This window comes from Trichogramma pretiosum, unplaced genomic scaffold (genome assembly GCF_000599845.2).
Source record: "Trichogramma pretiosum strain Unisexual culture from Peru unplaced genomic scaffold, Tpre_2.0 scaffold2, whole genome shotgun sequence".
NCBI lineage: Eukaryota > Metazoa > Arthropoda > Insecta > Hymenoptera > Trichogrammatidae > Trichogramma > Trichogramma pretiosum.
This window is the reverse complement of record NW_019641687.1, coordinates 2,914,498-2,941,152: the sequence shown is the minus strand read 5'-3', so window position 1 is coordinate 2,941,152 and position 26,655 is coordinate 2,914,498. Positions and strand designations below refer to the sequence as shown.

The 26,655-nt window shown below is 36.5% G+C and overlaps 1 protein-coding gene across 1 annotated transcript in view; it reads right to left on the bottom strand.

Annotated features, from left to right (window-relative positions):
• Nucleotides 1-3,248: 3,248 nt before the first annotated feature.
• Nucleotides 3,249-26,655, bottom strand: part of LOC106659188 — a 51,042-nt gene continuing 27,635 nt past the window's right edge. Inside the window, exons 2-3 of the mRNA XM_014381601.2 lie at nucleotides 13,353-13,555; nucleotides 3,249-8,804 (exon numbers count right to left, since the gene is read on the bottom strand). Of these exons, the coding sequence (XP_014237087.1) occupies nucleotides 7,140-8,804; nucleotides 13,353-13,555 (1,868 nt within the window). The 3' untranslated portion in view covers nucleotides 3,249-7,139. The remainder of the gene's footprint in view (nucleotides 8,805-13,352; nucleotides 13,556-26,655) is intronic.

Genomic DNA, 26,655 nt, shown 5'->3' with positions numbered 1-26,655 from the left:
AATTAAAAATTGTTCTATTTCACATGTGGTGATGATGAAGGTTTAATAGCAAGAGGATAATAAAAAAAACTCTCAAAAGATTAGTGTATCGCAGTAATAAGTAAGAAAAGATAATTAAAACAGCTAAGTAGCTAATCGGTGTATCATTACGTAAAAAAACTATTATTATTTAAATTTCAAAAGGATATGTCTCAACGAGTATTGAATTAAACATACAGCAAGGAATGCCGTTTGGTCGTGACATTTTAAATTATCATTTGATGCTTTGTGAAAAATAATAGATTACGACATTCTATTGCTTGCTCTAAAACAATTCATAAGTACGAATGCTATCAAAATCATTGTTGCAGTTTTTATTAATTAATTTGTTACAATCTAATCAAACAATCATAATCTTTTCGAAGTAACGGACGGCTGATGCTCGCTCTAGAAGTCGCTGCATAAATACTAACCACTGCACTACTTTGAGAACATTATATCTTGCATTACGTTAAATTGCAAAGAGACACACGAGCATATCCTCACAAGGTGAACGCGATCGATTTCACGGAGAAAGATCTCTTAGATTGTTCTTGTGTGGACACACATACACGCGCGCAGAGTATAGATCCGCGTGTATTTCTCGTTCATGCGCGCGATCGTAATATCAAGGCCAGTTTCTCGATTCGCCGGTAGTTTCTTTATTACTCTTTCGCTGTACGATTTATATACATATACGTTCTTGTGTCGGCGAATTTTACTTAATCAGGCAAACAAGTCGAATTTCAGTCGATGCCATTTATATAATCTTTGACGATCGAAAAAAATCAAAAAGGATTGTTAATAAATAATTAGTGCATGACAGATTGAAAAGATGTAATAGATAATTGCAGCTCTTTACAAATTATACTTTTAAGCGGGTTTTAAAACAGTTCAAATTTTTCAACTGAAGCTGGGAAAAAAATCTTGTCATGATGTAACGCTCTAAATAATAATAATTTTTATTACAAATTCAATCAAACCCAACATTGAAACGATATTATAATAAGATAGTCGGATGAGAGATTTGTGCCTGAGATTATAGTTATACATTTTCAAGTCATAATCGTAACCGAGGCATCGTTCGGTAGCAACACGTGTCTACGCTGTTTGAAATCTTATTAGAGCAGCCTTAACTCCAAGTTTCTCTTTCTACGTCCTTGCATAAATATCGATTTTATTTTCATCAATTTATTGAAAATAGTACATATAATTAATATCTGTATTAGTAAATCACTGCGAAGACCTTGAAAACATATTAAATAAGCTATTTTGAAACAAACAACCCAAACGTGGTTTGAATCGTTAGATTTATTATTTTTTTTTTCAAATTTTTAAATGCTGCATGAGTATAAACATCTTGTTGATTGATGAAATTGATCTACTGTATCTTCAAAACCGTTATGTTTTACATAACATTGACTTTCTATAGCTATATAAGCTTTCACAAAGGCAATATCTTAATATGTCGCTGTTTATTTAACGCTCAATTGAATGATTATGATAACTACAAAGTTAAAGTTATCTAGAAAGGTAAGGATTCTGTTTTTTTTTCTTACAACTTCATAAAAATTATTGGATCGTCTTGTAACGTGGAATTCTAGGCATATACGCAGTGGGACGATAATGTACAATAAACTGTTCGATAAATTCGCGGTCAGAACAAAAATGTATTCATCAACTTGTTTATTCATACACCTGAAACGTGATCTCAGTTCGATGGCTTCGTTCAATCACAATTTTTGCTGGTAATCCACACGAAAACTGGTTCCTTGCTTATAAACTTGGGAGTTTTGATTTTTAAGCAAACAAATCAGGTGTACGGTAAGATCCTTCGAATTTTTATATAAAATTATCATAAGACTTTACGTAATATCCCAGAGTCGTAAAGAATTGTTCAACTGGGAATTCAAGAAATCTTGTTTTAAACGCAAACATTTTAAAATTAAAAAAAAATAATAATAAAATTCACAAGTTGCAAAATAATTCTGAACTCAACTGATTATAAAAAAAATTACATATTTTCGAAAAATGTACAAAAATGAATAAACTTCAAAGGTCCAATTTTTACCGATTCAATTGATAATCCATCACATCCGTTTCATCATATTACGTATGTATATGCATACAATTAAGTAATTTAAAGGCGTTGCAGTGCAATGTTTGCGAGTAATAATAAGCCAGTCTTGTATTATACCACGGGCTCGCGTGCACGCACACACATCACTCTCGCGAGCTGCGAAAACTTTCGAAAGCGAGCACTGCACATACACACGTACTTTTAAGAAATAATAGCGCCTGAAAAAGAGGAAGTTACCCGTTGAATGCCGATACACAGGCGCAGCATATAGTAGGTGCAATTATGCTTTCGATCGAAATTTTTGCGAAATATCGAATAATATGTAAGCGCAAAGAATGTGTGAGTGCATGATATTTCACTTGCGGTAGCATAAATTACAAACTATGCATCGTTGCTACGTAAAAGTGAGCGAATTCGAGATAATAACTCGTAAATGTTTTATCAAATCTAAATTAAATGATGTTGAATAAGTACTGTAATATAAGAAAATACATCGACTACTTCAACAAGTGATTTACTTATTTCAACACTTCTCTAAGGTTAAAAAGAAAATTGAAGTGTCTATTCGTAAATTTTGTAATTCGGGTTAGTTCATTGCCAAATGGAATCCAAAGACTCAACGCAAAAACCAACTACATGGAAATGCTCTGAAATTTACTAGAAAGTGTAAAAATTTGAAATTCTTCAATTGACTAGCCTTTGGAACCAATTAAAATCCAAGCACCAAACCGAGCTCAGCGATTGTAAAAAAAAGCAAACTAGAACGAACGCATGTATCTCATCAATACGTACAAAAATGGCGTAACCATCTAGCAATTATACACGAAATAATGTTTCTTTACAGAAAAATGGTCGATGATTGATAATACATTTTAATCATTTTTATTGAACAAATGACTACTTTCAAATAAAGTTGGAATATAGTTTACAATGTTGATAATATTAATAATTAATGATTAAAGAACCAATCTTACTTACCGGCAAACCAAGTGCATCAACAGCAACGAAAAATATAAAGTTAATAAAACGTGAAAAAACTGATGATTTTGATCAAAGTGATATGAATGAATGCAGGGAAAATTGTACAATGTATTAAGTATTGTGGTTTAAAGGGTTACTCGTCGTCGCTCTATTTAACACAGGACAATAACTATTGGAAAGTGTGATCGTGATGGGTGTTAGAGGACAGGAAAAATGACGTGTTGGCATGAAAAGAACTTTCTAAAATCACAATTAATATTATCCTTTATATAACGGTTATTATTTATCCCTTTTTTCTTGTATACTACACGGAATATAACAAAACACAATTGTAGGTAATGCAAGGTATTACAGTAGGTAAATACTAATACATAAAAAAGTACATAATAATAACCTCGTAAGTTCGCAGCGGGCAGCACGCAATGTTCGTGCGAACATTTGTAATAAATACATGAGTACATGTATAGCACATCCAAAACGTACCCACGTATCATCATTCAACGAGAATATAAAATTTTTACTTTAATAAATTTAGAATACTTGCGACACATGTAAAATAAAAAGTTATATTTTGATAAACTTGTAATATTTACTTATTAGCTCATTATTATGACGGTAGTGGAATCGCTTTGTCTGCTTCGCGAATTTTTTTCGATAATAATTTTGCGTACCTCAAACTCACGAGGGACTAGAAATCCTCTTTGGCGCAACGGTTGTTATTTTCTCCTTCTAAATAACTACAACCGTTGTCTTTGAAACAAAATGCAACGATTCAATTTCAACGTTTTGACTCTTATTTCGTCAGGTTTGTTAAACGAATGAGTTTCGAACGCTGAGAGAAATTCTCAAAGAAATTAGTAACATAATTTTACAAAAAATTTGTTCTTAGCATGCATGAGTTGATTATTGTCAGCTATATAGTCGGCAAACACTTTTCTCTCAGCGTACATGCTTATCTTCGATAATTACATAATTAAATTTCTGCGATACAATATACATAAATAATATATATACAAATTCTTAAAGGCTCATACGGGAAATAAAATCGCAAAAATTGTATTAAATTTTCAAATAGGATCTTTCATACTCTTTTCATTCAATTTTTTTTAAATTCCCAAATCGTCATTTTTCACTGAAATGCCGACATTTTTATGGGCGTTTTTCACATATTTGTGACACCTCAAGGTCTTTTTAAAACATGCGATAAAAGAAAAAATTCAACACATGAAGCATACAGAAAAGCTCCACGGAAACAGCTCTATTTCAGTGAAAAATCAAAATGTTAGAATTTCAGAAAAATACAATGGAAAGAGGAAGAAACATTTTTACTAAAAATTAAATAAAATTATTTTCGATTATAAACCCCTTATAAGCCCCACATAACTCTCGACACATTGATATTAAAAAAAGCTCATTCATACAATAGCAACTTGTTTATAAACAATTTTTTCGAAAATCTCTCAACGAATCTAAAAATGTATTTATGTGACTATAAATGTTTTGTTCTACGGCTACTATTATCGTCGGTGCCTAAGTAATAAGTGCGACTTACAAATAAATGAGTATATTTTACAAGATCTCATGATTATACGAAGTGCGGCGAAAATGTTCACAGTTCATTATCATGCACGTACACGATAGGGAAGTGCACATACACGGCGAATTTTATCACTTTCACTCTCTTTTTCATGCAGGAATTCTCATAAGTAATCGTCGTTCCTTTTTTATGCACACGCGAACGTGTGAGAATTGATACTTCTTTTCAATATCATTTATGAGAACGTCAAAAGTGAAAATGTGGAGCTTTTTACAATACATATTTCGTACACGAAAAAGCATACAATAACACGAAGAGCGTCGAATTTTACGTAACAAATTTTAGAAGGTAATTTCAAACAATATTTATACAAATTTAACGTGCAACATTTTGAATATTTTAATACTTTAATCAATTTTGAGATCGTATGGATTTATATAACAATGAATCATATCAATCAACAAGCTAAAAAAATTGTACCGAATTTTGAATTCAGACTTGATTTTTTATTGAGGCTACATTAACAACTTAGGTTTAAATGTAGTGTCTGTAAAGCAGCGTGTTAATAGTTGAGAAGATTGAAAGATTGAGGATGTCGAGTGACCCAAGATTAAAATAATGTGCACAAGAAAAAAATGATAAGAATAATAATGCCTTTGCATTCACGATGCCCTGAATTTTCTGAGCGAACCGTGGCTCAAGGTCACGAAATCGATCTAATTAGCACAAGTGAAAGTCTTAGAAATCGTTTACTATTTCAAATACTGGAAAAAAAGAAAGAAAATTTTGATTTGGTTGAAATCAACGAATCACTCAGTTTGTAATTAACTCAATTTTGGTCAATTAGCGGCGGCGATCAATTGACCAAAGCAAAAACAAAAAGACCGTTAGAGAAGAAAGATTCGAACGGGTTAAATATATCTCCAGAAAATCCAAATACTGCCAGACAACTACATCCTGGGGAGCAATGAAATTCCAGCAAGTCTTTCAACTTAAACGAACTCTCGGCGGCATGACGCCGTTGTATAGCCTGGAGCTGTCGATTGTAATGTCTCTCACACACAAGCTTCGAACAATTTCTATTTCGCACTTTTTTCGCGACAAGCAATTGTTGTTACTTTCTCGCGCCCTCTATTTCCGATGATAATGAAGTCTTGTATTTACTTGTCTAGCTGACATTGGTGTGTGTGTATGTGTGTGTCTATGTGTATGCATGCGTGTGCAAGCTTCCAGCGTATATTGACTTTCTTGGTTTCGTTTTTCTCCTGCAGATTTTTCTCCTTTTCAATTCATCAAACTTTTTCACGTTTCACTCGATTGACATATTTTGAAGAGATTGGATTATTGTAATTACGGTTTTGATAAGTCTGCGCGAAAATAATCCTTGCATGTGTCCAAGTAGAATGTCTATGGTAATTTAGTCGTCGAAAGTAAAATTCTCATATAGAGGCAAGAAATGGCGCAAAATACAAGCTGTGCTTACCTACACGCACACACAAACTCTTGTTAACACTTCTTCGACTTCATCTTTCACAGTTGAAACAACAAATCGACTTTCTCTCGCGAATGTACAGAGCCACACAACCCACGTGCGTTTTTTTCGTGCAACCACTAAGTCGTTCATTCTTATATTTGCACTCGACTCGAGGATTAATTGCTCCCAGTTTACCTCCTACTGTTGCATTATTAACGTAACACATGATTTTTACCAGGGCGCATTCAGTTTAAAAGAGAAAACTCTTAAATGTTAATCTTTTTCAAAATTTCTTGATCAAAATAATTAATACATATTCAACAGCGAGAACAAAATCACAATGTTTAACGGTCGATTAAACCTAGTTTTATAATATTCAACGATAAGTAAAACAATTTTTAGAAAAATATATGTACACAATTTGTATAACTTCGAATCTTTGCTTTTAAATAATTGGACAGAATCAAAAGCAAATGGCATGAAAAAAATTACACTCGTCATCTTACTCGGAGCAAAATTTTACCATGCAAATATCCTGCGTCTGTTTTATTGGCACTTAATTATAAATGTTGCATAATCTCTGTAAAGTTATTAATACAACATAGTTTACTACGATTACATGACTCGGGACAGGTTCACTATTCTCTTGTCCTATTATTCACATTGTATGCTTCAAGACAAAAGATTGTTCAGCTAATTATTCACATATTGCAGATAATAATAATATATATACCTTTCAACGGAACGCGTTAATTCTACGTAACCCAATAATTATTATCAAATTTTGGCAAAAAATATACAGTTATTGATTAAATACATACAATTCAATATAGTCTCAATGGTGACAGTAATAATTGAATCATTTTTCGTAGTAATTGACGAAATTTCTATAAAAAAAATAAACCCATAATTTGTAACATTACAATTTTCGTACAAGTTTTTTTAATGAAAACGTGTCGTAACGATTCATGCGAATAACTCAAACGTGTAACGCAATGAAAGTGAACAGAAAAACAAACAAACAAACAAACAAACAAACAAACGAACTCTTATTTCACGAAATGCCTCCGCCTCGAAGACATCCTTAAGCAGGGCGCATCAGGATTCTTCGGGGACGCACTGCACGTCGTTGGACTTTTTCCATTGTGTAATACGTGTAGCTCCCTACTAAATTCGTCGTAAAGGTTGAACCCTTTGTTCCTGGCGAGATCCATAGGCACATCGCTGATGAACCTCGTCCTCGGTAACGGCGTTGGACTGACAACTTTGGTAGGTGAATTCGTCGGACTGTTGCTGATAATCTGGTTATTTGCCTCTGGCTGTGCTTTTTCGAAAAATCGACACATCTCTCTCACGGGTACAGACCTTCCTCTGTTGAGATCGTGCAATGATCTCGCTCTTTGCTTGCCTCTAGGACTAGGATTTGAGCTAGATCTACCCAAGTCTTCGGTGCTCCTAGCCAATCGTCCTCCCATTCGTGACAAGGACTCGAAGAGAGTGAGCTTCTCTCGCACGGGTACGTAATGGTCAACTCGCTGACACCTCTCCAGTAGCCTGGCAACTTCGTCTTCCTGAGGTGGATTGCGCATGAAAGTCAACGAAGAAGTCATGATCGTTTTCCTCTCCTCGGTTGCGGTTTCTGGAAACCGAGCAAGCCTCTCTTTGCGTTGCTCCAGTGTCTCCACTTGTATATTGGCCGCAAAAACTGACATGAGTGTTGCCTTGTCGCGAACGACAGCCCGACGTTCACGTGCCCGACTTCTTCGTTCACAAGTGTCGTTAGACCTGAGAATACCTGGTTTCTTGAGCGTTGTCGTCGTGGTTGGCGAAATCTCTGTGGAAGATGTTTCATCTTTGTCCCGTAGACGATTTTGACTGTTGAGCAGATTCAAACGGTAGTTGCTGTTATTGTTACGATTGTCCTCAGGAACATGCTCTTCAAACCTCACTTCATGAGGTTTGACTGGGGTCAACCTCGTCGTTGATAACTCGTACGGCTTATTCACCTTAGTCAAATTTATAACATTCATAATACTCTGATCTTTTTTAGATCTAATCGGAGAGAGATCTTCTAGTATTCTGCTCCATTTTGAAGTTCTGTGCTGAATATCGTTGTTGTTTAACTCGGCCTGCTTGGCTTTTCTTCGCCTAGCATCCTCTTCCAGCACTCGCTTCGTCCTAGCTTCGTTTTCCCTGCGCCTTGCCTCTTTGTATCGTTGCATCCTTTGCTCCTTGGTGGTAGCTTCCAACGTAATAGCCGAGTCGACGCAATCCACGCTAGATCTGCAGAGGCCCGTACCGTAGGGCAAACTATCATCACTACCCTCGCTACTTTCGCTGCAGCCCCAAGCGCGCACCTGCAGCATTTTTTTGTTGCTGACGCCACCGCCTCCGGAATTGTTGTCGTCGTCACTAGAGTTACTGCTCGACCAGCTTCGCAATGCACTGTGTGCCCTACGTCGCGCGTCCTCGATCACGATCGAATTCCTATGCTCGTCGACTTTGTCACAATTTAGATCGTTCGTGGGCCAGCAACGAAGTTCGCTCCGCGACCGACGACGCTGTCCAGTAAGGCTCTCGAGTGTTGGTGTTCTGGGGCACGTTGTGAGGATTTCGAGGAAGTTAAGGCATCGCTGTGCACGAAATGGAGTTTGTCGCACTAATTCTGCGGCAATAGCTCGAACCCACGACCACCAGATCGGCTCGGTATCCGCCTGAAACAATTCGAGTGAAATTTTCAATTATGATGGTTATGTTTTTAATTATATTTTTGTTATTTTTTATGAAAAGCCACAAAATACGGAGAATCATACATGCATAAATTTGTTAAAACTTCATGCTTACCATTATTAAGTATTGAAATGAAAAACTAAATACTTACAAAAGAAAATTAGAAAAACTAATTGATGGATGATTTTCTTAGAAAGATAGTTTGCTTGTTAATTGTTCATTAGATGTTTGTTAGGTACGATGCAAAGCTTTTCATAATGTCAAAAGAATTCTATGTAGTCAGTTTATTCTTAGAGATGATATGACCTTGACTTTCAATACACTTCAACAATCACACAAATTTAAAAGAAATTGAAAGATTTTTCTCAGTTCACATTTACATTCTTAAATGGTCACAAAACATTCATAAATTCATAAAAGTAACAATTTTAAGATTTACTACAATTCAATTTTATTTAAATTGAATTTTAAAATAAAATAAAACTTTTTTCGCAAATGATAAAATCAAATAATAAAATCAGTCATGCACCATCAATTTTGCTGTGTGGTTATTTTCAAGGAGCTATTGCATTGATACCATTGAGAAAAGCGATCGGCAAAAAAAGCATCTACGAATGGAAAATTATTATTATATTAAGCTTGTCATAATAATAGCTCAAAACTTTTGAAATCAGTAATGAGATTATTTCATGGTGCAAGTTTTAATTGCATTGTTGAAATGAACAAAAAGCAGATTCGTGTTAATTTTCTATTTAGAAAAAGCCTTAGTATTTGTAGTAAAAGTATATCGTGTACTTGAAAATTACCATGTGTTGCATAAACTTGCAGTAGTTTATACCATATTAGTGTAAGTGTGCAGATCTGTGAGTGTGTGTACGTGTGTGAGTATGTAACGCGGCGCAGCTCTTTATTTGGTATGTTTCGCTCTTTATTTGCATTTTAAAGATGCAAATCGATTGTTCCGAAGTATTTACGTAAAAACAGATTCATTGGTTATCTCATTTTACAGCCTCTCGTTGCTTTGCGCTGTTCAATGTATCGGTTTTAGGCTTGATTTGTTTTGTATTGTGTATGGATAAAAGATTTCGAAGTGCATTTTTATGATACGAAAATAAGTCTGCTTTTGGACACTGCAGGCGCTGTATGTATATATAATATGAATGCCAAACGATGCTCGAGTACGATAGTATTTGAGAGATTCCCGTTTCAAAAACTGTAACGTTTTAAATATACCATCTGATTTGTAAGCTGTGATTCTTTTCCATGCAAATAACTGCTTTAAAGGTAAACAGCGAAGCAGTGTGTATATGTGTGGAAACGAAAAACATGCATAAGATAATGCAGAAGGGAAACGTAAATTGAACATTCGTTTAGTCGGTATTAAAATTTCAACCAATTATTATGAGATTTAAAATTATCAAAAGGAGTCGAGGGGATTATATACATCTATAACTTTTTTAAATCAGTCCCATTATTGCATAGGAATTTGTATTACAGGTAAATGTACATAAAATTACACACATATAATGTATAATAACACATGTGTTGTAGCAAGAAAGTGAAAACCTCGATAAAAATACTCTCGCAACACGAACTTGCCAATATTGCACCTGCTATCCCGTTATTATTCTTACATTATTCAACTTCTCTTTCTTTTTCTTTCCCTAGCGTTCTAGTGAGTCGCCGCTCTGTAAGACACTAACGAGCTTCGCGGGTTAATGAAAGGCAAAACACAATAGCCAGATTAATTTTTTGTAATCTACTTTTAAAAAATCGAGCTCCCATTTCTATTTATTCATTTAGGGATAATTCTTTTAGTGAGTGAATAAAAATAATCAGTGACCAATTCATTTTACTGGCTCCGGCAATGGCGAACCAAAAACATATATGAAGTTACTATACGATTTCAAGATTGAAAATACAGTAGGATGCTATTGCTATAATAAGCAGCTCGAGAGTTTGTAACGTTGGCGCGCGTGCAACCAACAGGCACGGGCAAGGAAGCGCGCGCTAACTCGCGAATTTTTAACTCAATTGCACGATATGTATAATAAATGGGGAGAGAAGAGGAAATAATTCTGCATTTATTAAGGCTTTGGAATTTAATTGTTACTGCTACGCAGATTAATAAAAGATTATCCACTCGCGGAGAAAGTGAAAAGATACGAAACGTTGATTAGCTAATCACGAAAATAATATTTTGTAAAAAATTAATATCTAGCGAGCGTTAACTCCCGCATTATAGTGTCTGATTGCGTGACATTTAACATTTTTTTCACTGGTCACGATACTTTATTAGCAGCTTGACTGATAAATCTCGCGAATCGTAAAAACACGAGATCGCATAGTTTTTCAACTCGTTAGCTACATCATTCCAGAAGCGGCAGCCCATAATCTTCTAATCATTTCCTCGATTTAATCGTTATCATCTCTACAGCCCATAATTTTCTTCCATCAATCAGCCAAGTGCATCAAATTGAAGGGAGTAAAGTAATAATTCTTAACCAAATTTCAAATTGGATTACAAAACTCATCCTACGAATTAAACCCACACAGGTGACTTTCTTTCTCGGTCGTGCAAGTTACATCATCTTCGTTCGCGCTAATTTTCTTATTTCAACAAAAGCTTGCGGCGGAGGTAAAAAAGGCACACCTCATTATAAAACGTTAGAGAATATTTCGCCGCACATTGTGCTTATACGTGCTAATGACAGCACCAAGCCAATGCATCGCCCGGACTTTAATTAAATGAGCGCGCGGCAAAGAAAGTGTTTTCGCTGCTAAGGAAAATCGGATTGAGCCCCGGGATAAGAGAGCCACTGCACTCATGCAACATTTACATGCTCGGCAATTACTATCACTTGCTTGTGGTTATAAAGGAATTATTCCTACTACGAATACCCTTTCATTTTCGAATTTGCAGCATTGTGAGTTTGAAAGATTAAATGGATCTTTTTAATAAATGAATAAGCCCACTATTACACAGCAGAAACAGTAGCAAAATAAAAAAGTTATCGAGAAAATTTATTCTAGTATCGAAATCAAATCAGTTTGAACACATAGAGATTTCTGTTTTATCTATTGCCGCGCGTAAACGCGTCCGATTTTATTTTCAATTCAAACTAGTTCTGCCACCGAGATAATTTTACTCGTAAATATTCATAGATGACATTTCGAAGGCTTCTAATCGCATAGAAAGTTTCGCAATTTTTTTCCTCTCTTGCTTTATTTTTTTCTAATTTGTTTAATAAAAATTTCACTGATTGAAATCAAAAACAAGAACACGTGCGCATTTTTCATTGTAATTATCGGACATTATTAAATAGCGAAAGTCATCGAGTAGTAGTGACATATATTCTCCGAGACGATTGATTGCGAGTTTCAGGCTTAAACGTACGATAGGTCGTTTGAATTTAAAGTCTTAATACATCACACGAATAAGTTTATACGCTTACTTTTATTCCAATCCCCTGTAAGATTCTCAAGATTTGACTAGATTTTCTACATGCGAGGGTACTAAACACGCGAACGAAAGTCAAATCGATTGCGTGGATCATGTCTGGCGGAAAATCTCAATTCTGCGGCATAATTCATGGTTTTTTAATTAAATCGTTTCTTTTTTATACGTTCACTTACTTTGCTCGCAGACCACACGTATTTTGACGCAATCTACAAGATTTTTTGGCGAAAAAAAGAATCGAAAAAAAACATTCTTCCGCTGGCGAACTACAAAAATCTGCCTGGCGTCAGGTGTCGCAACGTCGCGCAGCCATTGTACTTTTCTGTTTTTCCCAGCGTCTTCATCGCGCATTCTAGTTTCGCGCACTCGTGCCTATGAAATGTCTCTGCGCTAGACAACGACGCCACGCTGGAATTTGAGATTCTAATCAGATGCAAACTCGCGAACACGAATTGAGAAAAATAATGTCGATGGCACGACTGCGTAAGGCGTTGGTTGCTTTGCACATCAAGTACCGAGAGGCATAAAATGAGTTTAGAATGTTAAAACTTCGAGGCATCGATCGTGGCAAAAGAATTTAATAGCTATAGGAGGCGAAAGAGAGAGAAAGAGAGTTCATTGATTTAATCATATTGGCATCATATAATATGATTTCGTATTTTTCATCAGCTCATTATAAATGCGAAGCACTATTATGATATTAATGTGATCACTTTATCTTTGATGTTTTTATAGCTAGTAATGTGAATTAGTTTCCATACATTCAGGGAATGTAATAATATTCAAACTAGTGTTATTTCAGTTATTCATCCGATATACATCTACCGCAAACGTCCATCAAACTAGGATTATTATTATTATTTTTTTCAAAATACTCTTTCAAACATACTTTGGCCACATAAAAATGCACCGTTTTTTTCAAATAAAAACACTTCACACATGAAAATTAACACGATCTCCTCCACCGAAGATCTCAAAATGAAAAGCATTAAAAGCAATAGGCAAACAGTGAAATTTGTAAAGAAATAAACAAAATAATGATTAAAATTCTAAAATGATAAGTGAAACTTACCCAAAAAGTAGCGACTATTTGTCCCTGTGCATTACTGAGATTAAATCCAAGTGCTAAGGCATGGGGCTGGCATATGCTTTGGTCTGCTTGGCGTAGGTTTAAGGCCCGCAGTGGCATACGCATCGGTGTGCCCTCAACCCACAGCCAGCCCATGCGGATCGAGACGAACCGACGCTCGCCAAGATCTTCAACGTACAATTCGCCTGAAAAGCATATTTCACATTTTAATATACATATATACAACCATATATTGATTTTTTTTTTTATAATAATAGCTAGACACCCCTTCGACTTGATTTGGAGGGCGGGATGATAACGCGTGCGTGGGAGGACACTCCAACGTGTAAAGCATGTCATTGTGCTTGCGAGCGTAATTGACTTTGCTCGCGTATGACCGCAATAATGAAAACTTGTTTACGTCGGGACAAAAATAGACCTTATACGCTGGGTTGTGACGGCGATCAGTCTCGGTCGATACGTGATACGCGTCGCGCTTAACATTCTAGATGGTGAAAATATTCGTCGAGCATTTTTAGTGTTGTATTACGTTGAGCTGAGTTGATTTTTTTTACCAGGAATAATAATAACTGCACGATAATTTGTTCAAAGAAAATTTGTTGTAAAACTTCCTCTTTCTTATCGCATCAGAAATTATAATTGGCCTACTTCCAAGTCAATAGCAATTAATTTTCCGATCTATATGTACACGCCAGCCTTCCGATTTAATTCGCTAATAATCACAGCGCGTGCGATCGTCTAAGTATACCGCTACATTTGTGCGAGCAAAATGGTCAACGCGATTAGGTAGAGAATTAGATTGGGCGAATTATAAGTTTACGAAAAAAGCATGGTCGCGCGTACACACAGTGCCACACTCTGCTCGCAAATCCTACAGTTACGTAATTATTGTTGAGAGAAAGAAAAACAATTGCAGCACACAAGTGCACTAGAGCTACGCCCATATTCTGCTCTAGAACTACTTTTGCGTGTCATTAGGCTAACAGCACATCGGGAGTTCTCTCTTTGGCACAGTAGTGGGCGATGGTTGTTTGCCTACTTTCGTATGTAATATAGCCTGTAGGATATATCTATCTATTTATATTGAAGTTTGTATATAGGTCCTACGATGTTGTCTGCAGTACACAACGTAGTTGTATATCTACATGAGTAACGGTGATGTTTTCCAAACGGGTTACCCGTTATCGTGAATGACGATTCAGTCTATCAACGCACACGATGCATGTTTTAATAAACTGAGAGAGAGAGCGAGAGCAAGAGCGATCCAGATCGATTTTATAGCTCGTCGATCGCTGCTGCTCCAAAAAGACTCGTAGTTTATTTTTTATCGCTGCTATCTTGCTCGCAGCTATGCAATAAAAATACAAATGCAGCGCGTGATGCAGTTGTTGAATTTAATTTTACCAACTCAGGTGTGAGGCACACTCGATTAATTTCCAACGATATTTCCACGCCGTCGTGGCTCAGTATTTTTCATTAATTCAATAATAGGCACATAAATGTTATTGATGTAAAAATTCGTTTCTGTGTAGTGAATAATGATAATCTTTGCAAAGGCAACGATTGGCCTAGAATCAGTGAACTTGAAAAGTGCATTGGTATGTTCAAAAACTAATCATTGACATATCTCGAAAGATACGGACGTAAACAAGTAACCTCTTCGAATCGCTGTTTCTATTTATCTCGGCAAATGAATATATACAGCGACAAATTTTATCGCGGTGAACGTTCATTTATACCATGTACCATGGCTGCTGTATTTATCAAACTCCAAAAAGCCTGTGAAAAAGATCATTTATAGGTATTATATACAGCCATAGCATCGGTATAATTTGTCAACGAGATTCTAAAAAGTCCGTGTTCTCGCCCGCGAAAAAAAGTCGAATGAACTTGGTAATCCGATGAGAAATAGTCGAGTATTTTCAAATTGACTGTAGAAGCTGCCCAAAATTTGTGTGTATAATACACAAGGCGCCATGTATGATTGTTGATTTATAAGCATAATATGTATTTGTGGAGTGCGTCGCTACACGATTCATCCATTCTGTCAGCTGTGATAAGATTGAGTAGCACACGCATTGCGGCTGGTTTATCCTGTCGTGGGTGGTACGACTGGCAGATTTCGTTGCATCGGTAATGACTGAGTGCGAGCTTAATGGTTGAAACGATAAAAGCGCAACTAATTGTTTCGACGAACGTTTTTATCTCTCAGTAGAATTAACACCATTGGATACGGAGAAAGTAAAATTAATTTATTTTTACGCGTGTAATTTTCATTCGATTCTCAAGTCTAACAATGTAATTATAGAAGAAAAAGGATCCACACTGTAAAAAAAAGCCAATCGTCCGTGACTCTAATCAAGCAGTCACGCTTCAATGCAACTGTGCGAGACGTTGTTATCTCTCCATCTCACACACTTTTTTAAAGAGTGAAAGTTTTTCTTCCAAAAAATTTTATTAGCAATGTTTTATCGCCCCCGCACGCCGCGCCGCTCTGTTAATGCCATATAATAATAACGTAACCGTCGCGAGTGGCTTCCGGCTTCCGCATTAAATACATTGCAAAGTAGGAAGCAAAAAAGCAGTGAGTTTATGTATGTACAGGACTTGCAAGTATATATCGCAAAGTATACGGGTGGGAATGTGGTTTTATAAAAGATAGTTGATGGTTGGTGCAAAACCCATGTAGAGAAGCGAAAAGACATCGATAGACTATTTTTTTCTGATGTCACGAATTACAGGCTATTTATGGGGTACACATATACGGTTAAATTGACTTGGACATGGAGTACGAGTTAGGATATTCGCTGAAAGATTACTTTTAAAAAATTTCAGTTTTGATTGACTATTATAGTAAAGTCGATAAATTAGACATTTGATTGATTGGACCTCTGAAAATTTTGACGCTTGTTCATAGATTAAATTCAATTCGTCATTCTCGCTCGATGATTTGCAGTAATCAAGAAAAAAAGAAAGAAAAAAGGTTCAAGCTGCTTACGGTTGGGTCAGACAACAACCGGCTATTATCAGCGGCAACATCGGCACGCGGCGGTATATAGCTATATATAACAACCGCCGCGTGACAGTCATTCTCAAAACTAAGTATCCCTGCAAGCATGACGCGAGGCATTAACGCGTTGGTGTCGAGTTGTTGTCTCTAAAAGTCGCGCATGACGCGCTTTTGCGATAAAACAACGAGGTGGTCATTTTCTAACGATGATTGTGTGGTGTACAGTAGCCGCTTCATAGAATTTCTCTCCTATCTTGTGCGGTTACTATACTTTCCAATACGATCATCTGATATCCTTTTTCTTAATTATCGCTGATTGCTCCGTTACCCACAATTGAAAGTTTGGCGGCAGTAGTCTGCTAATCACCCGCGAATTTGGTCCGCTATCTCAACTTGAGTTTCGGACAGGTAGAACAAAAAAATTGATCCAATCGGAATTTTATAAAAGAAGCAAAAAGAAAAAAAGAAAAAATGTCAAGAAAAATCGCAGAGTCGCTGTCCGTTGTTATAACAACGGTTTTACTTCTGCTTACGGCGGAGGCAGACTGCTTTGAACCGATGAAAGCCGTACGTACACACACGCACATACACATAACTTAGCGGCACTTACAGGTATACACACCAAATACCACCATTATGTTTTCTAACGTACACACGAGCACGCGTACACACATACTCGTGCCGCTGTTTGAGATACAATTCTTGAGATGTTTTCACTATTTCTCACTTCTATTCTCTTTTTACGAGCATCAATTTTTATATGCATAACATCGTTCAAGTCATGTTAATGATGACCTATAGTCTTATGTGAGTGCGTTATTTATGAATCTGGTAAAAAGTAGCAAACGAAGTAGAGAATTAATCAAAGAAGAGGCGCTCGCTCGGCTAAAATGACGCAAGGAATCAAAAGTTTGTTTATATATTTATAAAATACGAGCGCGTCTCAACTACAACGACTACCTGGCACACTTTTTAGTATAAACCGAACGCTAAAACATCAAGACTCTTTTCGATCGAGCCGCCAGAACGCATTCTTCATTTTTCTCCTTTGAGGTTCGTAGTTCGTAGTCTTACATACGAGCACTCAGTCACGTTCCTGAAACGCAAAGAACACAATGCTGGAAAGACGAAGACTGCGACGGCGGCGGTCGAGTGGCGATTGAATTTCCGTGGGATACGAGCCCGGAAAAGGGAGAGTCTTCGTGAGTGTATTATAGACGGTGCTATAGGCGTATGCATGTGCTAGCTGTGCGAGGGAGGGCCCTTCTTTCTTCGATGCGCACATCCTTTTTCTCACTCGTTATGCGCAAGTTTGCATGATCGTTCAAAGCTAATTGAGCGAGCAATAACTCGTAATAAGCCGCGCGTTGGCTCTACAGTTGAAGCTCCATCGAAGTTCATCGAAAGTGGCTTACTTTTATTTAAATAATTCACATGCATCCTTTAAAATTCGATTTTATACTCTCTTTTCGCAAAGAATGATTATCGTTTCCAAATTCATTATCACCTTACAGGTATAATCACGCTGGTGCATCCGCTCCTCGCGTACACAGACATCCCGATGCCAGAGACTAGTCACTCACCTAACGGACGACATCTAAGCATAATAAAACAGAGCCTAAAACACCCATACATATGCGCTCGCGCAAACATGGATGGGGATCCTTCTTCTATTCGCGACGTTTATGAATAATTCATCGTCGAGCCGGCATGCTGAGGCCAAAGTCGACACTCCCTCCTGCACGTCGAAGCTATGAACGTCGATTTGCGACGAGCTTCGTCTATAATAACATGTATCTAGTCTCAGAAAGAGACAAGATGTGCCTTTTTGTGTTTGCGTGCGCGCGCGAGCAGGCACGAGACGAATCGCGCGTGCAGCTATCTCATTCCATACGATTAGAAAAAACTCGTGCGACGATTCTCGATTAACTGCTCGGTCTATGGGTGTGTGGATGTGTGAGTGTGTGTGTGTGTGTGTGTGTGTTTGTTTTTTTTCTCCCTTTCAATGTCCCTCAAGTGAGAGAACGTTTTATCATTATATTTAATACCGCTCGAGTGATAGTATGTTATATAATTGCCTTCATAAAAATCATCTCGAATTATCTTTTTGCGCAATAATCGTAAAACTCGCCAAAAGAATCTTGTAGAATAAAGCGATTCGGATTAATTGCTTTGGGTTTACTGTTATACGCGTACCTTACACTTTGAAAAAACATATAACGCACACACTACACTCGCAGAAGCGCGCGCGAGCCACGTTTTTTTTTCTCAAAAAGAAAACAGCGTCAAATGACAAAACTGCGCGCCACTTTTTACTTCTCGCAAACGCGGTAGTACTTTCTCACACCCGACTTGAGCGAAAAGCAAACAAGTTTTTTTAACTCGTCATAAAATTGTCAATTTTATCGTTCTGTTTGTACACAAGATCGAGAAAAACGGCAGAGTCATACAGGGCAGGAAAAATGAAGTTGATCCATCTCATGCAAATTCGAGCGAGGAAGAGAGTGACGAATGTAAAGGATCAGAAAAAGGGCTTATAACCCTTACTTCGTGACGCTTGGTGCGAAGAATCCCAGACAAAAAATACACATATGTCACGCACGCACCGCATATGCGCGCGACTGACGCATGAAGTATTAATTTTCTGGGTCTAGAGCAGATTAAGCATACACCGAACAAATCGTTTTTGTCGCCTGAAAAATTGAACTGATTAATCGCATAAATACAAGAGTTTCTCGAAGAAACGAATGCACATACTACATGACGTCCTCTGGGCCTGGTGTAATATTGATAATGATGATGCAGTGTAGCTCGTTTTTCTGGTCTGTTTGTCTTTTAAACGTTCAGATCGCTCAATCATTAATTTGCCTCGTGCGAAAGTAAGTTTAGCAAACCTATCTTTCGAGTCTATACACGCATCTTGGTATTCATGGCGTCGAAGCTGGAAAAGGTTGTATACCATATACAAGCTTTTGCACACACAGGGGCGAGAAAAAATCATCTTCATTAGCTTGAAAAGCATAAAGCGGAAACAGAGCGATAGTCTTGCGTAACAAAATAAAGCTAAAAACTCTGCAGCCAAGGCTTTATAAGGCACGCGACTGAGCGAGCGCAATTAGAGTACGTCGCATTCAACTGTATGTGTGTGTGTGTGTGTGTGTATCGAGTTTGGCGATAATTGAATAACGGAAAGCAAGTATATAATACGCACGTATATGTATATATGTGTACGTGTAATTGAACTTATGTCGCGTAGAAAAAGCTTTATTAACGCGCGTAATGTAGGCTGAGCGGACTGAATATCACCAGAGGTGAATATGTAGCGCTAATTCGCGACGCCCCGTGCAAATGTGTGTCGACGGCAAATTACCTGGCGTCCGAAGGCGCGCTTTACACAATTATTTCGATCACATTCAGAGGAAGACGCACCGATGAAAAGCGAAAAGTGACGAATTACTTTTTGTCGATATTTCTTTTTTTTTTTTTTTTTGAAGTAATTGTAAGGCAGCAAACGAGCCTTTCGTTAAAATAGCTTCGATATAACTGAGCATCAGTTGCGGCTACTGCTCGTATATCGACGATTATTATATATACCGTTTTAGTGAATAGTTTGTACGTATTCTTCGCGATAGGGAGCACCGTTACCATCTCAGCTTTACTATTATGAGTTTAGTCTTTTAAAAAAAAAACACCAATTCTTCTTGCGTTTTTGCTTGTCAGGCTGCACTCGGAGATATTTCGCCCGACAGGTTGCTGCTGTCGGGGAGCAGCAGCAGCAGCAGCAGCATGTGTAGCATTTTCTCCGGCCCTATTTTGCATGCGAAATCGGCCCGAGTTTCTTTCTTTTTTCATCTCTCTTTTGATCCTTCTCCGCGCCTCTCGTCATTGGCTCGTAATTCAATCTTACGTGATTTACACGTTGCTTGCCCACGCGGCGGCGTGTGCGTGCGCTAAACTTGGGTAATGGTAGAGTTTGAAAAATGCCATTTAAATCAATGTGCATTCTCGCACTCCCTTGCGCAAAATTGCAGGTTCTCTTACTTCGGACCGTTACCATATTCATAAAGGTTAACTTTTCAAATTGTACAACCAGCACTGTAAATTATATTAAAAAACGATTATTGAATGTACCGTTTTACCTAACAAATTATTTTTGTGGGTCAAGTTTTATTATTTACGAGGATTCGTCAATGACCTTGCACGTGTGTATGTGTCTATATTGAACCTGAAGAACTTTCAAAATATGCTCTCATCCTGCAAATCATTGGTTACACTGAAGAAGTGCATACTAATTGATTCACACTAGCTAAAAATTATTTAACTTAAAAACTGTTTTTTTTTCTTTTCATATAATAAATTTATACTGCCCGACATTTTTGACATCTATTACTGCTTTGAAAATTTTGAAAATCACGCGTGTACATAAATGTACACAAAAACATCCCATTTTTTGCCATCAGACTGAATGTCGGCTTTCACGCGCGAACGAGAGACTTTGTATTCAGGGTCGCGTTGGTGTCGCACCGCCATAAGTCTTTCATACTTTTTTCCTTGCCAACAAGTGCGTGTAGAACGATGAATAGTGAATAATAGTACATTGTTGTTCTGATGTTTTTTCGTCTGGTTCACCCATTCGTACGCATTACCTCTTTTTCAAACTCAAGCAACTTCTTCACGAACGTGCTCGGTTATGGAACAAAACTGCAAGCACATTATACGTAAAATCCACATTGCAGAAAAATCATCACAGTGAAAATAATCCTCGATTCTCATAAAATCACTACCTGCATTGTATAAATCCCGCGACATCTCCCACGTGAGAATACATAGTCTTTTACAGTGAAACCAATATTCACCGAAAATGAAAAATTTCTGCATCCGTAAAAATATATTTTGACGGTTTTAAACCAACTGACTGCGAGTGCATTTTTAAGCATATTTACCAGTTTCGAACAAATAATTGTTACTTTCATAACAATCAAAAGATACTGTTTCACCTTTGTGAAGTCATAGCATCATAAATCATCTAAGTTAACGTCAACTCTTCAAAATCAAAAGAAAGTCAAGGGAGCGAAAATCGACATTGTTCAAATTTGAGTAGGAAAGAATACAATGTATTTGACACCGTGAAAAATCATTTCCAAGTTAAAAAAAATCAAATCTTCAATCGTCCGTTTACTTTTCAAGTTGATCGATCGATGGAATTTGATTTGGTCTCTCGTCTTTTTATTCGCGAGCTAGCTAACATCAGTCACTGAGCCCGTACAATATATCTTCTACAGCCACGTATTGGTTTGCGGTTACCCTCGGTTACTATAGCCCTTAACTAAATTGTTATATCCAAGTTCTTATATAAAACGAAAATAGCTAGATAACAGCACTGATACAAATTATGAGAAATTCAATTTGTAAAATGTAACAGTACAAAGAACGTGCCTTACCCTGCCAATAATTGAATATTTAACTTTTTTCGATTTATAGCATTTTTCAAGTCTTTAAAAGGCGAGTTAAAGTTTTATCGAGCCTTCAATTGTACTGTTACAACCGATTTTAGAAAATAGCAAGAAAATCTCCCCACCAAGAAAACCAACGGGCTAGCATTGTTAACATTTCATATTTTGTTTTTTACTAAAAAAAACGTGCCAATACGTGTGTGCCAAGTTCAGAAGTGGCCAAAGAGTCATGAATTGTCGTGTCACTTTTCAACCAGTTGAAATTGCAAGGCTTGTAGGCTTCAAGAAAGAGAGGGAGTTAAATTTATCGTATGACTTCCTACGATCTTTTATTAATATATGCTATGTTTTAATTTATAGCATACCCTAACGAGGGTATTATGCTCGGCAGCTACATGTCGTCGAGCAGGTGACTGTTTATATACGAAGAATATAATTGCGTGCATCACTCATATTTTAATCTTTAGCTCCTGGAATAACAATAATAACATTTAAAAACAAACTTGAAATCATAACTTCCGAAAATAGTTTACGAGCGCATCATCATTTATCTTTTTGCCAGTCTTAAGAGTCTCGTGTCTCTTTCTCTCTCGTTTAGCTCTTCTTTTATAATTGCATCTTTTTAACCATTATTCCTTTTTGCTTGCATGGCTATATGTGCTGCTGTGAGTCGTTCATTCTCTAGCCTCTGGTCTTTGAATTAACGATCCAATTCATGACTCTTTCTTGAGACATTGCCGCCGATTGATTCACAAGCTTGGCATTTCTTTTCAATTGTAAATCGTAGTTATTCTCTGGTTTACATTTAACTCCCTTGCCTTTTACAAAGACTCGTTAATATTTTATTTAACACAAAATAATTTTAAAAAATTATTTTTTATTGTCAGCTTGTGAAAACTGTATGGTCTTATCGTATATCACTTAAACTGAATTAATCTCGATTCATTGAGAAAAAAAATGCATTTCTAGAGTTAAGTATGTTGCTCCTTGAAACTTTCTCAAGAGCACCATAAATATAAAATTTATAAGTGTTCGTTCATTTCGTCATTTATAAAATCGCCATCGTAAGTGAAAGTTGTAAATAGCAAAATAATCGATCCAACATTCGGTAAAAATTTTTTTAAACATATTAAATAATATCTTTCAGTTTATTTATTCACATCACTTCAACGCACAGGAATTTAAAATTTCCAGCGAAAAAATTGACGTGACTTTTGTAGCAATTTTGCTACATACACGATTGACATTAAATTTAAACTTGAGTGTGTGCATTAAAAATGATTGGGTAATAGAATGTAACCCATGAATGTTTGGCCAGCTGCTAGATTTTTTTCATTGATATTGCACGTGTGTTGAACAGCTCGTTTTCCCATAAGATTAATGGTATTTTTGCCGAACACTCGGTAAAAATAAATCTCATTGGATTTGTATTATAGATACATCTTTCCTTTTTCTTGACACACAATAAGAATGAAAATTTAACAAGTTTAGAAGATGGAAGTAGTTGACTGATGAAAAATGAGGCTTATCAAGAACAATTGGCACAAGGTTATATCTTTAGATTAGGGTATGTCGACACAGAAACAAGTAAAACACTGCAGTATGGAGAACGGAAGAATAAAAATCTAGCTCTCGCAATTTATTAATTTAGCCAAGCCCGTCCAATGAAATGCCATCTCGGCTTATTTACAAAAAAAGTACTCAATATTCTGTACATTTAAATGCAAATTACAAGAATTAAACAACAATATCCACAATCTTTAAATTTCAAAATAAATCTCGTCTCTAGTACAATTCCACGTTCCAGCTTTATCATTTTATCCATAAATACATAATAATTTTTCAACATTGTAAATAATTGAGCAGAGATTAAAAATAATTTTCAAAATTGCTATCGAATGATCTGTATTTTATTTTACTCGAATGGTACACAGATTGAAATTAAAATTTAAAATAATAAATTATGAAAATCAATGGAGGATGGGGTCGAAAATTCAGCATTTAACGTTTGACGTTTGTTTGTTACGTTTACCCAAAACGATCAATTTTATTGATGTAGATTCTTACGTCTTCCTTGAATCAAATTGTTACTCAGGGTGAGAGTACAAAATTATTCTCAAATGATCGAATTTTTATTCTTATGAAATAGCATTAAGTTTTCTAAATCAAATATCGTACACATTTAAAAGTTGTTAAATAAATATGGAAATGTTTTTTAGAAAATATAAAATTATATACCACGCCACCGTATACTTGAACAATTTTTCATCGGTAACGCAGTCGTCAAAATATATGTCTATAATACTTATTTTAAAATTATCAAACTTGTTAAATTTAACGTTACCAAATAGCCATGAGATTTATGGATGTTTGAAAAGTCACTAACCTGAAACAAAATGAAACTAATTAGAAGATTTGTTTAATAATAAAATTTGTTTAATATTATATAAAAGCAGGTACTCGAAAAAAATAATAAAGTAATATTAATGGAGTTATTATCAGAACGTAACAATATGTTTGCAGTTCATCGAGCATCTAATACTGTTTAACTAACGTCTAGATCCGCTATCGTTATTTAACCATGACTAAGTCTTACGATGATGCTAAAGTAAAAATCAAAATTTGTTTCGAAAACTAATGAACAGAAATTTTAAAGTAGGCATTTCAAAAATTATATTTCTATCCTGAATTAGATGTCACCTTCTACATGAATTATAAGTAGCACATTTCCTTTCGGAAATCTATTATTTTTAAATTAACCATTTTAATTCACGCCCCCAGCTTGGTTGCTAAGATTACGGAAATAGATATAATTATTGTTAAGAGCAGTGCAAAACTTTCATCAAGATTTGGTAGAGAATAACATGCACTCTGGACAAATCCATTAGATGGTTATATAAGTCATGTTGGATTTAAGGAAGAGCTACGATTATTCGTTATCAATAGAGATTAGATAATCAACGTGCTCTTAAGAATTGTAATTACGCTTATTATAAAGAAGAATCTTAAGATTGCAAAGATGTTCACTGCATTAACATTTTACGTTAACATCTCTTTGAGCAATAGTCTACGATAATTTCGAGCAACGAAAGTGAGAACATCACTGTGAACGTAAACAATAAGTGTCCGCAATTTAACGGCGTCTCCTGCAGCGAGCACGGGGTGTCGAAGTATTCTTGTATCTCTCGCGAACCATTGGACCTACATCCGGACACCATAAATTTTCGGGTCTGCGCCAAATGTGTAAAGGGTTCGACCTCAATACTGCATAACCCCATACGAGCTGAGAAATGTATAAGGTTACTTGAAATCGAGCTTCTAGAATGTCGATGATACCAGGTCGAGTCAACGATAGATGTATCTCACAGTGTTCTGCAAAACTGCGGTGTGGAATTGCTCGTTAGTAAATAGTATTCACGTCTAGTGCTAGCTCTGCTAAAATTGCGCGCTCTAATAACCTATCTTCCGAAATTCAAGTCTTTGTACTCAATGGTAATACTTGCAGACACACAAACAGTTACACGCGTAAAGAGCACTTGGTGATGTGTACAAACGAAAAAAAAGGCGAGATGTCTCGCACTTACGAAGAATAGTCTTGTCTTGCACACCGCAACCCTTCCCCAAAACCGCAAGAAAACGTAAACACACAAGCAGCTAGTGCGAGATGTAAAGCGCTTCAGAGTGCAACGCGCAACCGCAAAAACGTAGTTGTCGAATCTTCCGTCACCATAATAAAAAAAAGAAGCCAGAGAAAAGAACGCGCGCGACAACTGCGCGCAAAATTCCTTCTCAAGAGGACAGTCAAACGCCTTTTCTCGCACCGTCAAGGAGCTCACGACTGGTTTTATCTCTGGCCTGTTATTATATATCCTCTCTCTCACCCCTTATTTCTTGCAGAGTAAACCCCCTGCGAGGTGTCGCACCTTACGCGTGTGCGCGTGAGAAAAGGGTGTTTCTTCGTCGAGGCTATTCTGACGTCGAGTAGCAGCAGCAGCAGCTCGTCTTTTCTGCTGACCTTTTGTGAGAGCACACTGATTACGGCTCTCTATCTCCCGCCTCGCGATATTGTTCCTTTTTTGTTGCATTTCATTCTTATTCGCAGATAGTTCAGGCTCTCGGTTTGCATGTGTGTTTCTGACATTTTATATCGTTTTTACAGCTCGATTACTTGCAATTAGATTGTTTTAGTGGTCTGTTAATTACTGAAAGACCTTAAAAAGACACATCAAGTACAAATATTGTCCGATTCACACTTGAATGGCAAAGTAACGTGATCTCACCGTTTAAAAATATTCCGCATAACTAGGCTAATGATCCTTTTAAACATCTCGCATGCTGCTTGAGCTAAAGTTGTAAATTTAAATACTACAAATGCCATACAGCTAATTTAACCTTAATCCTTGGTGTACGCGTACTTTGCCTCCATACAAGCACACATTCATTATTTCACTCACTCCTTTGGAACTTTGTGTATTGCCGGCCGCACGTAGCAGGAGCATATACACACATCATCCATACCCAGTTTTAAAAACCAGATTAGCCATGTGCATGCGAGGCTTCTCGGTCGAGCAAGGCGCGAAAGAAGAAAAAAACTCGAGAGAAATATAAAGAAACGATGCCTATACATACACGCAAAAGAGCCTAAAGTAAACATTTTTGCTAAATGGAAATCAAATTGCGCGCTGTCAAATATTCTGCAACTAAACACACAAACACGCAACCGGTTCAGTATTTTTCAAATGTTTTTTTTTTCTTTTCTAAGCAAGCATGTTGGTATTTATGTGGTTTTGGATCATTATAACTTTCTCATAAATACGGTAAG